This window comes from Pelophylax lessonae (genome assembly GCF_965119305.1).
Source record: "Pelophylax lessonae genome assembly, chromosome: 12".
Classification (NCBI taxonomy): domain Eukaryota; kingdom Metazoa; phylum Chordata; class Amphibia; order Anura; family Ranidae; genus Pelophylax; species Pelophylax lessonae.
This window is the reverse complement of record NC_138779.1, coordinates 57,867,999-57,880,281: the sequence shown is the minus strand read 5'-3', so window position 1 is coordinate 57,880,281 and position 12,283 is coordinate 57,867,999. Positions and strand designations below refer to the sequence as shown.

The 12,283-nt window shown below is 43.3% G+C and overlaps 1 protein-coding gene across 1 annotated transcript in view; it reads left to right on the top strand.

Moving 5' to 3' along the window:
• The window catches only part of PLOD1 (procollagen-lysine,2-oxoglutarate 5-dioxygenase 1), an 80,990-nt gene that overhangs the window by 30,928 nt on the left and 37,779 nt on the right, over nt 1-12,283 (top strand). The window contains exons 7-10 of the mRNA XM_082273062.1: nt 1,283-1,380; nt 5,353-5,454; nt 7,142-7,276; nt 7,477-7,598. Of these exons, the coding sequence (XP_082129188.1) occupies nt 1,283-1,380; nt 5,353-5,454; nt 7,142-7,276; nt 7,477-7,598 (457 nt within the window). The remainder of the gene's footprint in view (nt 1-1,282; nt 1,381-5,352; nt 5,455-7,141; nt 7,277-7,476; nt 7,599-12,283) is intronic.

The window sequence follows — 12,283 nt, the reverse complement described above, 5'->3', positions numbered from 1 at the left end:
ATGATCATCAGCTCCATCTAGTGGCCATAAGGCGGTATTTTCCTGATTGGGGTACTTCAGGAGAATACCGCAATATGGACGCTAGATGGAGCTAGTGTTTAAAGTAAAATAAATAGAGCAGAAACCTGAGGGATGATTTACTAAAACTGGAGAGTGCAAAATCTGGTGCAGCTGTGCATGGCATGGCAGCCAGTCAGCTTCTATCTTCAGCTTGTTCAACTAAGCTTTGACAAAAATACTTAAGGGGATTATCTGGTTTCTATGCAGAGCTGAACCAAGTTTTGCACTCTCCAGCTTTAGTAAATCAACCCTACATTTCCACGTGGATGTCAGAATGCTGAGACATTTGCACAGTGATTTTTTTTTTTCTTTATAGACATCCCCAAAGGCATTGTGTACTTGCACATGTTTTTGATGTTTTAACTAGGTGTTAGTGTGTTTATATTCCCTGTGCTGTTTGTTTGCCTTACCTTGTAATGATGAACTCACATGTTGATTCCTCTATGTCTGTTCATTGCTTCAGCTAGCTTCTCCCTATGTCCCTACTTCCTATTCCAGGGCACACAGCATCCAGTGCATGTGTTGCCATCCACCCTGTGTTGCATCACAAATGTGGAGTGCTAAAACAATTCTTTTAGCTGCACAGTGACCTCTCTGTGTGTCTGTGAATGTTCTGCCTGATTGTGGCTGTGTCATAGCTAAATACTATGTAGCTCTCACCTGCAGAACACCAGACTGAGAGACCCAGGGATTGTGGGATCTGTAGTTTCTTTAAAGGAAGTGTCAGTTTTCAGACTACAGACAGAAGTCATGTATTACCCTGTGCGGTGCCATTCTGTATGCCTCATGTTTCTTCACAAGCAGAAAATGTTGACACCAGAATGTGAAGATTTACTCTACTATAGGCTGTGCGTACAGGACAACAAATGATACCATGGAATTACATGATCGATGCACATCTTTTGCAGGTTAAAAACACAAGGTGCATAGGAAGGATTTATAATGCCTTTAAATTTTGCTAATAGTGACTTCTGTTATTTCTGAATACATACCCCTCATCCCTACTCACTAATAGCATAATCTTGGAGTAGACACAATACTGTGGTGGCCACATGTACCTTATGTTGTGCTCAGGTCTTTCATACTTGGCCCTGCCCATGCAGAACTAGAATTTGAGTAAATGTCAGACAAGCCATCATGTTAAGATGGACGGCCATTTTATTAAAAGGACTTTTTATGATGACAAAGACGTTTCCCTTTAATCGGTTCTTATTTCTTTTAGGAGACGTGGTGATGAAGTTTGAGAACGGACGAGTCAGAGCGCGGAATCTCGCCTATGACACGCTTCCTGTTCTGGTGCATAGCGATGGGCATACTAAGGTGGGCATCTGTGTCTTATGTCAGATATATATGTATGTGTATAAGGGCCACAGATACCATGCCCATTAATGAGTATTGCCTTATAAATGTCCCTCTGTGATAAGTCAGTGCAAAATACCTATATGGAATTAGCAAATCCTTCAAGAAAACATGTCTTTAATGGGCATTTGTAATCATTTTAAATCTTCACCCTTGGTTCATTTTTAAAAGCGCAGCCTTATCATTCAGGGATTACAGGATTTTATCTGTATTCTCTCCCTGTCATATTGGTCATATCAGTTTGTAAGACCATCCAATCTCCTGCCTGAGCTTCATGCCAAGCAGATTTAAAAACTGTCAAATAACTAAGGATTGGTAATTGACTGTTTTACCTCCTTCAGTAGCCTGAAGATGGTGTCATCTACTAGCCCTACACACAGGCAGCAGACAGGTTAGCCTCCATAGTGGCCATAGGCTGGTCATAGACGCATTGAAATTCAGATGGTTCAGCAGAGACTGGCCAAATTTCGATTAGTGTGTGGCTGTCCGCAGATTGACTTCACACACCAATCAGTGGCTGCAACTGCTAAACAATGTATTCTGGCAGCGCTGAGTCTTGCTGTCAACATACAATTCCCCGGCGGGGAAAGGGGATTCCTCCATTTATAGATAGAAGAACGTGTGTTTTTCTTGTTCGGTTTTTTTTTTTTTTTTTTTTCAGCACACTGGCTGAACAAGAAAAGAATACTCATCTGTGGCCAGCTTTACAGCCTATTGGGGTTGATTTACTAACACTGGACAGTGCAAAATCCGGCACAGCTGTGCTTTGTAGCCAATTGGCTTCTGACTTCAGCTTGTTAAGTTAAGCTTTGACAAAAAAACCTGGAAGCTTGCTTTATTCTCAAGTTTTGTCTCCTTTCAATTGACTACACTTGGGCTCGGCTCAGCACTCCATCCCGGCACCGCTTTCCATTTGCGGCCTTGAGCATTCACTTCCGCCAGCCTCGTGACGTCATCCTTAGGCAACGGTAGCGGCTCCCACTGTGGAGGGCCATCTGTTCTATTAGTCCCGAGTATCTCGGCCATCTCCACCTGCCCTGGGGCCCCAGGAAGCCACATCGCCACAAGCAGGTCTCCACATGTGGAACCATATCGCCATCAGATTGATTCACAACCTTTTTTTCCCTTTGGTTTTTGGCTGTTTTCTCCTCCACCACACAGACCAGTTGGTATTCCTGGAATCACTTGGCGTCACCCTGTCACTCTTGCAGCCCTCATGACCAAGTATTTAATCTCTATTGACAATGTTCCCTGAGGTTACATTTTGTCTCTGTTTAGCCGTAGTTTGTTCAATAAACACTTGTTTTTATCTACTTTTGGAATGATGTCGTAACTCTGCTTTGGATTAGCGCTTTTTCCTAATTTTGGCTTTTTTTTTCTTGATTTCACTGGTTATGGATCTGGGATAGCGGCAACCTCATTGCAGGCTTTATATTTCCCTGGTCAGACAGTGGCATACAGGCCTGGACTTTTCTGTGTCTTCTCTTTTAAATATTGTGCCTGGGGGTCCCCTTAATGTGCCTGTAAAGTGGCGCATCTGTACGATGTATAGAGCCTGCAATACAGATAAAAAAAAAAATAATGAAAATAACGGCGTGGGGTCCCCCCCAGCTCTTTGGGTCTGGTATGGATTTTAAAGGAAACCCCACACCAGAATTAAAAAAAAAAAACGGCGTAGGGTCCTCCCCGAAATCTTTACCAGACCCTTATCCGAGCATGCAGCCTGGCCGATCAGGAAAGGAAGAGGGGAAGAGCGAGCGCCCCCCCCCCCCTCTCCTGAACCATACCAGGCCACATGCTTTCAACATGGGGCATGGGTGCTTTGGGGCGGGGGGGCTCTGCCCTCCAACCCCAAAGCACCTTGTTTATGGGGACAAGGGCCTCTTTCCGACAACCCCGGGCTGTGGTTGTCGGGGTCTGCGGACAGGGGGCTTATCGGAATCTGGAAGGGAAACCCCCAGATCCTGTTCCCCCCTCTCCCCCATGTGAATGGGTATTGTACCCCCTACCCATTCACCAAAAAAGTGTCAAAAAGTAAGAAACCCAAGAAATAGTTTTTGACAAGTCCTTTATTAAAAAAAAAAAAAAATATAGTGTTTCTCAATGTAAATCCATCGTCAATCACCACGACCGCTGGACCCGAAAAAAAATAAAAATAAGCTTCCACCTCTTGGGTGACGTCCTGCCAAATGCCTTCTCTCCGCTTTGACAGCTCTTATATAGGGAAGGGGCGGAGCCATCCAGCTATGTCATGTGATATCATGACGGGCCGTGCTACCGAGTAACGTAACCAGGTGGCCCCACTCTTTGCCTATATAGGAGCTGTCAAAGCGAAGAGAATACATTCAGCAGAACGCCTCCTACGAGGCTGAAGCATATTTTTTTTTTTGGATCCAGTGGGCATCGTGATTGACGATGGATTTACATCAAGGGACACTATTTTTTTATTTTTTAATAAAGGACTTGTCAAAAACTGTTTCCTGTGGTTCTTGCTTTTTGACACTTTTTTGGTGAATGGGTAGGGGTACCCGATACCCATTCACATAGGGGGGGGGGGTCGGGATCTGGGGATTTAGGTTCCGATAAGCCCCCCACCCGCAGACCCCGCAACCACAGCTCAGGGTTGTTGGGAAGAGGCCCTTGTCCGCATCAACACGGGGAAAAGGTGTTGATGTTGAGGGCAGGCTGCCTGGTATGGTTCAGGCGGGGGAGGCACTCACTCGTCCCCCCCCCCCCCTCCCCATCCTGGCCTGCCAGGCTACATGCTCAGATAAGGGTCTGGTATGGATTTTAGGGGGGCCCCCCACGCCATTTTTTTCTTTTGCCATGTAGTTCCCCTAAAATCTATACCAGTCCTGCCATGGAGTTCCCCTAAAATCTATACCAGTCCTGGTATGGATTTGGGGGGGGGGACCCCACACCATTTTTTTTTATTTTGGCGTGGAGTTTCCCTTACAATCTATACCAGACGCTAAGGGCCTGGTATAGATTTTGGGGGGCTCCATGCCATTTTAAACTCTGTCTTAGGGTTCCCTATAACCACTTAAATACAGGGCACTTTCACCCCCTTCCTGCCCAGACCAATTTTTAGGTTTCAGTGCTTATTGGCATCTATGGGAAATCTTAGTCCGCTTGGCATGGCACTGCTCCCGAACTATAACTGACAGGGACACCAGACTTGGGGAGCACTGAGAGACCCAGGAGTACAGCATATTTATACATTTTAAAAGTGGGATATGCCTGTACACTACACTGACTGCACTAAACTGACTGAACACACTATCCACTAACTACCTGCCAAATCTCTATTGTCACACACTATACATGGCTGCCGTGTAAGCAGCAGCCTTATATAGTGTGGGGCGTGGACTTAGCCCCTGAGCCATGATTGGCCAAAGGCAGAGAGCCAATCATGGCTCTCACAGTACATTGTGCTGTGATTGGCCAAAGCATACAGGTCAGGTGCATGCTTTGGCCAATCATCAGCAATCAATGCAATGCAAGAGTGCAGTGCATTATGGGGCACTCATCGGCGGGTTAATTTCCCGTTGATCACCCCATTTGTTCGTGTGTTCAGGGAACACACTAACAGCTTATGTTCAAGTCAAACTTACGTTCAACTTGAACACACAGCTCATCCCTAGTTTTAGTTAGTTAACCCTGATATGGCTGCTTTGACAGGGAGAGAATAAAGGAAGCAAATAACAGTACAGACAGCTATCTCTGAGAGGTAAGGCTACACCATTATAAAAGTGTGACAACTCAGATTATTACAAATGTCCAGATGTGACTAAGTATATCTCATTTTATTGGGAATTTAGCTTTATAAACAACAGGAGAAAATATTTGACCAATTTCCAGCCCCTATCAGTGCAGGTTATGTAGATTATCGGTTCTACATAACTGTGGCTAACGCTTGTGTCTCTCAATCAGCTTCTGATGAATTATCTGGGGAATTACATCCCTCGTGTATGGACCTTCGAGACCGGCTGTGTCGTCTGTGATGAGGGCTTAAGGAGTCTTTCTGGATTTAAGGTAAATAAATGCCCATTCCTCCTTTTTTACTGTGTCTTTAGTGGAAAATACAAACCAAGAAAGCTAAATACACAGATAATATGCAGTTGTGAGAGCTGTTTTACCTGCCAAAGGATTTGTATTTCTGTCCATCCAGTCCTAAGATTACACAACTCTGCCACACAGCACAGACCTGTCTGGTAGGGCAGGAGAATAAAACCAAAGTAAACTCCCAGCTCTGCTTACCGACAAGCCTGCAATCAACCAGATTATCCTGTCAAACAGCATGCGTTAAAACAGGGTTTTAGTATGCACACATTTGCAAATACATGCGCTAGCTGCAGAGCCTCTTCATGACACCCCAGTATTATCTCTAGTTCTAACTCTAAAAGGCTCTGCAGCTTGAGCATGTATTTGCAAATATGTGCAAACTAACCCCCTGTTTTTAACGCATATTGTTAGACAGAATAATCCGGTTGGTTGCAGGCTTGTTGGTAAGTTGAGCTAGGAATTTTCTTTGGTTTTGTTTGACAAGCGTCAGCCTTCCATGTGCTCCCTTCTGCAAAGGCCAGGTATAGGTGGGGGCAGGGGCCATTTGTTTGGTCGGACAGAAGAACTGATTTTAATCTGCTACAGTGGAAGTGATTGCGAATGATCAACTTGTAAAACAACCAATTCAAATTAAAAAATACCTTTTTTTACCTTTTTTATAAGTAATCACGTTCCCCCACTGTTCCTTCTAATCTTCGCTGCATAAGAGCTGGGGGAGGAGAAGCAACAGCACTCTAAGCTACCCAGTGAATGGCTGTGCAGTGGGGGCATGTCAGGACAAGTCTGATCATTGGAGGAGAGTAGGCTGAGTTCCCAGCATAGCTAGAGAACTGACCTTGGTGTGCTCTCCTGCTTAGCTTGGTCAGTTTTTAAAATGAAAGCAAAGGGACTAGCAGGACCACCAGGGATTTCTCATAAAGGATTTATGTAAACTGGATACTTTCTCATACAAGTACATGGTACAGCAGGCTCATATCAGGAATTTGACGTGTTGGGATAACAAATGCTTTAAGTAGGTAACACTTACAGATCTTGTTCCTCCCCAGCCTGTGACTGGACGGTAAAAGGAGGAGCAACAGATTGATGATCTTATTTCTCTGTCACTCTGCTCTCTCCTCCTGTGATCATGCCCCTTTTTAACACATGAGCACTGCAGATCAATTGCTTGGCTCCTTGTGCGGCCTCTTCCTCTTTCAGTTTAGGCTCTGCTGAACAGAGACTGCAAGAGGCTGATGCAAAGTCACATTTCGGCACTTACACTGCTTGCATTTGAAAAACTTTACTAAATGTATTTTATTTATTTACTAAATGTATTAATGTATTCAATTAGTACATTTAGTGTATTTTATTAAAATGTATTCAATGTTTATGTATTAAATTTTATTTATTACATTTTTAATTTAATGTGAGCAATTGATGAGGAATCGCATGATCTGGTCTATTCCTTGCTCCTGTACATCCTCTGGCTGCTGCAAAATGACAGTTGATATTGTCAGATTGGTAGTAAGCACCTAAATGCTGCAGTGTGACTGTTACAAAATGTATTTATTTATAATTTTTTTATATTGTGGAACACCTTTTTCTTATTCCTACCATGACATATTTATTGCTCTGGATCAGCTGATCTAACAAGCCTTCTGCGCTTTTTTTTTGTCAGACTGATGACTCTTTTCCATTGGTTGTGATCGGTATTTTCATTGAGCAGCCAACGCCGTTCACCTCTGAGTTCTTCAAGAGAATCACTAACCTGGAGTACCCCAAACAGCGGATCCAGCTGTATATTGCTAATCATGTGAGTATGACCCCGTTGTTAGAAGAGAGTCCGTGCCTTCCATCTTGCGCACTGCTCACCTGGCAGATGTAAATTTGCAGTGATTTTCCTCTTGCTTACACATGAAGAATTCATGATTATCTGTGACATTCCTCACTGCTGCTACGTTCCTGAAAAGGCATGCTGGGAAATGTTTAACCTTTTGTTTTCTGTGACTCCAGGAGTCCCAACATCAGAGACAAGTTGAGAAGTTCTTGAAGGAACACAGTGCAGAATACAGCCTAGTAAAATACATTGCGCCAGAAGAAATGTCAAACGCCGCTGATGCCCGCAATGCTGGAATGTACGCTATTTTGCATGATATTTATTTATTTTTTATATGTGTAATGCAATGTAAATATTTATAGTATATACAGTTTCTGCAATATATCTAATAGGTAATTAAAGCGTGTAGATAAGGAGGGGAAATGGAGGTCCAAAACACCCGCAGAGTGTCTATCAATGCTGCAGTTGGCTAGGAAGCTTCAGATAGAAAATCTGTTTTCTTTAGCTTTTCTGCATAAATTGAAATAGGCCACCTCAATAGAGTATCCACATGCATCGCATTATTGTTCCCCTTTTTTGTTCCCAAGGCTGACCCCCGGTCCCCAGGAAAAAAAATTATCTTAGGCCTTGGATGTGATCAAAGGGTGTAGATAAGGAGAGGCAATGGGGGTCCAAAACACCCCCAGAGTGTCTATCAATGCTGCAGTTGGCTAGGGGGCTTCAGATAGAAAATCTGTTTTCTTTCGCTTTTCTGCATAAATTGAAATAGGCCACCTCAATAGAGTATCCACATGCATCACATTATTGCTTCCCTTTTTTGTTCCCAAGGCTAAACCCCTGCCCCTAGGAAAAAAAATTATATTCGGCCTTGGATGTGATGAACCTGGTAATAGTCCTTTGGTCTGTGTAAATGTTTGAAAAAACATGTACATGGTGACAATCATGTGTGTTTTTCTGTTTCAATCAATTTTATTTGTATTTTGACAATCTAAAAACAATATAACCAAAGTCCTGTACAGTATAGAGCATCAAACAATCCTTGAATGATATATTGGTGAGGGAAAATCAACATAGTAATTCAGAAAGCAGATTGTATCTTCTCAGTGGTCAAGGATGCATTATTGGTTGTCAAATGTACCATAATAGGCCCAGTAGGGATGCGATTTATGAAAACATAAAAATGGAGCAACAAGAGAAATCTAGTCATTAGCACTGGATATCTACATATCCATTGTTTAAGGCTATATAGGGAACACATAAGCCCCAGACCCTGAGATTGAGACTGTCTTAAACCGCACCCACCGGCCATAGACCACCCCAAGTGAGAAGCCCACGACCTGTGAGCCCGGCTCTCAGCAAATATAAAACTTTTCCAAGTGTCATGTCGTACTAATGTAGGTAATTAGGTATCCATTTACATGTAACATTTGTACCTCGAGATAGGATAGGGGAACGTTAAGAATACAGTACCAGACTGGTATGTATTGGAAGAATAGTAGAAAGGAATAAGAAAGGAAAAAAGAAGAAGAAGAAAGTAGGTGGGTGTGTCCGTCCAGGCACCTCGCCCATCAATACGTTTTGCGTGTTTAGGTTCACTCCCCTGGAACCTGGAAGTTGGCAAGCCAGGGAGACCATATTTTGTTGAAAATAGTTTGTTTGTCGCGTAGGATATTCACAATTTATTCATTCAGCATAATCCATGTGAGTTTGCATTTCGCTAGTGCTATGTTTATGACTGGACTTTTCCATGCTGTTACTATAGCAATTTTGTCTGACAGAAACATGAAGTAGATTAATGTTTGGGTATGTCTCGGGATATTTTCAACACACTTATTTACATTTAACAGGGCGACACTCGCATCTTTGGTGATATTGACCTGTGTGACTGTGAAAATGAAAGAATGGATCCTCATCCAAAAATGGCTGAACCTTGTGGCATGTCCACCACATGTGTGATGGTGTACCTATCTGTCCACACCCCCTAAAGCAGCAGGCTGAGGTGCCCGGGAACAGCGTCAGAGTTTACCTGTAGTTTGTACAGCATGGAGATACCCCTCCATGCTGAGCAACATCTTGCTTGCATCTATTTTCAAACATTGTTCGGACTGTCATGTCCGTGTTTTCCTTTTGCAAACATTTAAGAAAATAATAGATTTGTTGTTAGTGGAAGTTCTTGGTGGGAGGCATCCCCAGGCTACCTGTGTAATAAGATGGGTGGCGTATGCCCCTGTGTTCAAGGTAATTGCCTTTGCGATATAATCCCTTGTTTAACCACCAGCCAAATCTTTCAGGTTGTGTTCTCGGTGGAAACGGGATTTCCGAAAAGGGAAGCCACAGGGGTGTGTGCTGACCGTAAGGGCCACCCTCCGCAGCTCATATCCCAAACTTGTAATGAGTGGGAGAGCGTGGGACAGAGGATAGCCCTGCGCTGTCTTTGTGGGATCCAGAGTCAATTGCAATTGGAGAACATGCTTGGGCTTCTATGGAAACCCAGTCGGGGCGGTAGTGATTGCTATGAAGTTGGCTTAGTTGGGCAAGTTGTGCAGCTAAATAATATTTCCTAAATTAAGGAATGCCTAGTCCACCGGAATCTTTAGGGGCGTACATAGAGGCCCAAGCTATTCTGGAACCGTGGGGTCCCAAATGTACCAAACATTTTTTGATTGAAACTGTTGCATGGCATGAGTAGGGACCTGGGTAGGCGAAAATAATATAGCAACTTAGGTAACACTGTCATTTTCACTGAAGCGATTCTGCCTATCCAAGACAGACCCACGTCAGACCACGTCTGCACATTCTTCAGTAGCGTGTAAAACTATTTTGGATAATTGGCTTTGTATAGAGGGGAGATGTTCAGGGTCAGTTGGATCCCCAAATAGGAGAGGGATGTCTGCTGCCACTGAAAAGGGAATTGATTTTGAATACTCCGCAGAGTGGAATTTGGGAGGTTGATATTCACGTCTCTGATTTGTCGTGGTTAACTATGAGTTCCAAAATGTTTCAGTAGAGATATCAGGTTTGGTAGCGTGGTGTGAGGGGAGGAGATAAATAATAATAGGTCGTCTGCGAAAATGGCGCATTTATGATTTCTGTTTCCGCTCTCTATACCCTGAATAACTGGGTTGTGATGTATTGCAATTGCGAGGGTTTTGATAGCTACAACAAACAAGATGTTTGTCTGATTTTGGGTCTGATTTGTGGCCACGTATGACTATTTGGGCAGTAGGAGAACCATATAATGATTGTACCGAGGCCAAAAATCTTGGACCAAAATTCCTTCTCGACAATACTCAGAAAAGGAAGGACCATGATAGGGAGTCAAAAGCTTTGCGAATGTCTAGGGACAGTAGCATCCCTGTCCTATTCGTCCCTCCGTCCCAAGAAGAGTGAAGTATGGATACAAGGTCAGTTGCTCTACGAACCTGGTCGGCTGACTGCCTATGTGATAGAAAGCCCCCCTGATCCGAGTGTATATAATCTGCAATAAACGTCGATAGGCGATTTGTAAAAATTTTGGTGAACAATCTTAGGTAGGTGTTAATTTAAGAAATGGGACGTTGGCTACTTCGCTATGGTCTTTGTGTGGTTTAGGGATAAGGGTGATGAATACTCTGAATTGAGTGATCATCCAGTGGGTCACCCTGTTGGATGGTTTTGAAAAATTGTGTAAGGCAAGGGGCAAGTATAGAAGCAAATTTTTAGTAGTAGAGGGTCATGAATACAGATTTTCGTAGTATTGTATATCCAATTTAGGATTTTGGGTATAGGATCTGTTAGGTTTCCTGAGTTTGGGATTGTTGGGAGGGGGGGGGGGGGCGCGTCTCTGGGCCAATCATGACGCTAGGAGTCTGCCTGGTTTATCGGCCTGGGAATAAAGCCTGGCTTGTGACCAGCTCATTTGTTATTCACCTTAGTAGCGAGGCATACATTTAATTCTAATCAGGCGGCGACAATCTGACTGCGTAAATCAGTCTGAGGGTTGCGTTTGTGTTCTTTGTGGAGGACTATAAGGTTGTCCTCTTTTTGTTTTAACAAAGCGTTATAATTTTTTTTTTTATCTAGCAGCCAATTGAATTAAAAGACCCCTAATCATGGGTTTGTGAGCGGCCCAAGTGCATAAGGGGGATGTTGGTGCTGGATTGTTCAGAGAGAAAAACTCCTTTTAGAGCCATCTCGAAATCAAGGCAAATAGCTGTATTGCTGAGTTGAGATTAATTTAGCCGCCAGGTACGGGAGGATATCGAACTTTGCAAAGAAGAGAAGAGAGCTACCACCGGAGGGGGGGGGGGGGGTCGTACCAGGGGGTCTCCAGGATCTTTGAAGATGTGCATAGGGATAAAGACCCAGTGGTTGGTTGTGAAGACGTGGTCTATCCAAGAGTAAAGCCCCGTACACATGATCAGATTATCAAACGATCTGACGTCCGTTTTTTGTTGCATGCTAGTCTCAAGTCGAAAGTGAAGAGGTTACTATCATACAAAAATTCCAGTACGACAGAATTCTACTTTAGAAGTGATGTCATGTGTTGAATTGTTTTGTACGTGTTCTTTTGATTCTGAACATGCCTAGTCTTGCTCTTACGATTTTTTTTCGGACGAAAACTGTACTAATTAAATGAAAATCGGAAGTTGTGTTGACGTACAATAAAAATTTTATAGCTTGCACATCCAGTTTATGTCGTCCGAAAATTCGTAATCGGCTGTCGGAAGCACCATACTAACAATCCGGAAATCGGCAGATCGCTCGTCGGACGAAATTTCCCTTCAGATTTTCGTATCGTGTGTACGACCTTTAGTCAAATTAATAAGAGAGTAGTAAGTAAAATCACGTTTTGTAGTATTGAATTCTCTCCAAATGTCCACTAAATCATTACACATGCAACAGTTCTGCAAATTTAGTGCCCAGTAGTGTGGGCTTCAAAACTTGGGATCCTGGAGGATGTGTTTTGTTTAGTGATGCATCTAACGTGATATTGGAGTCCCC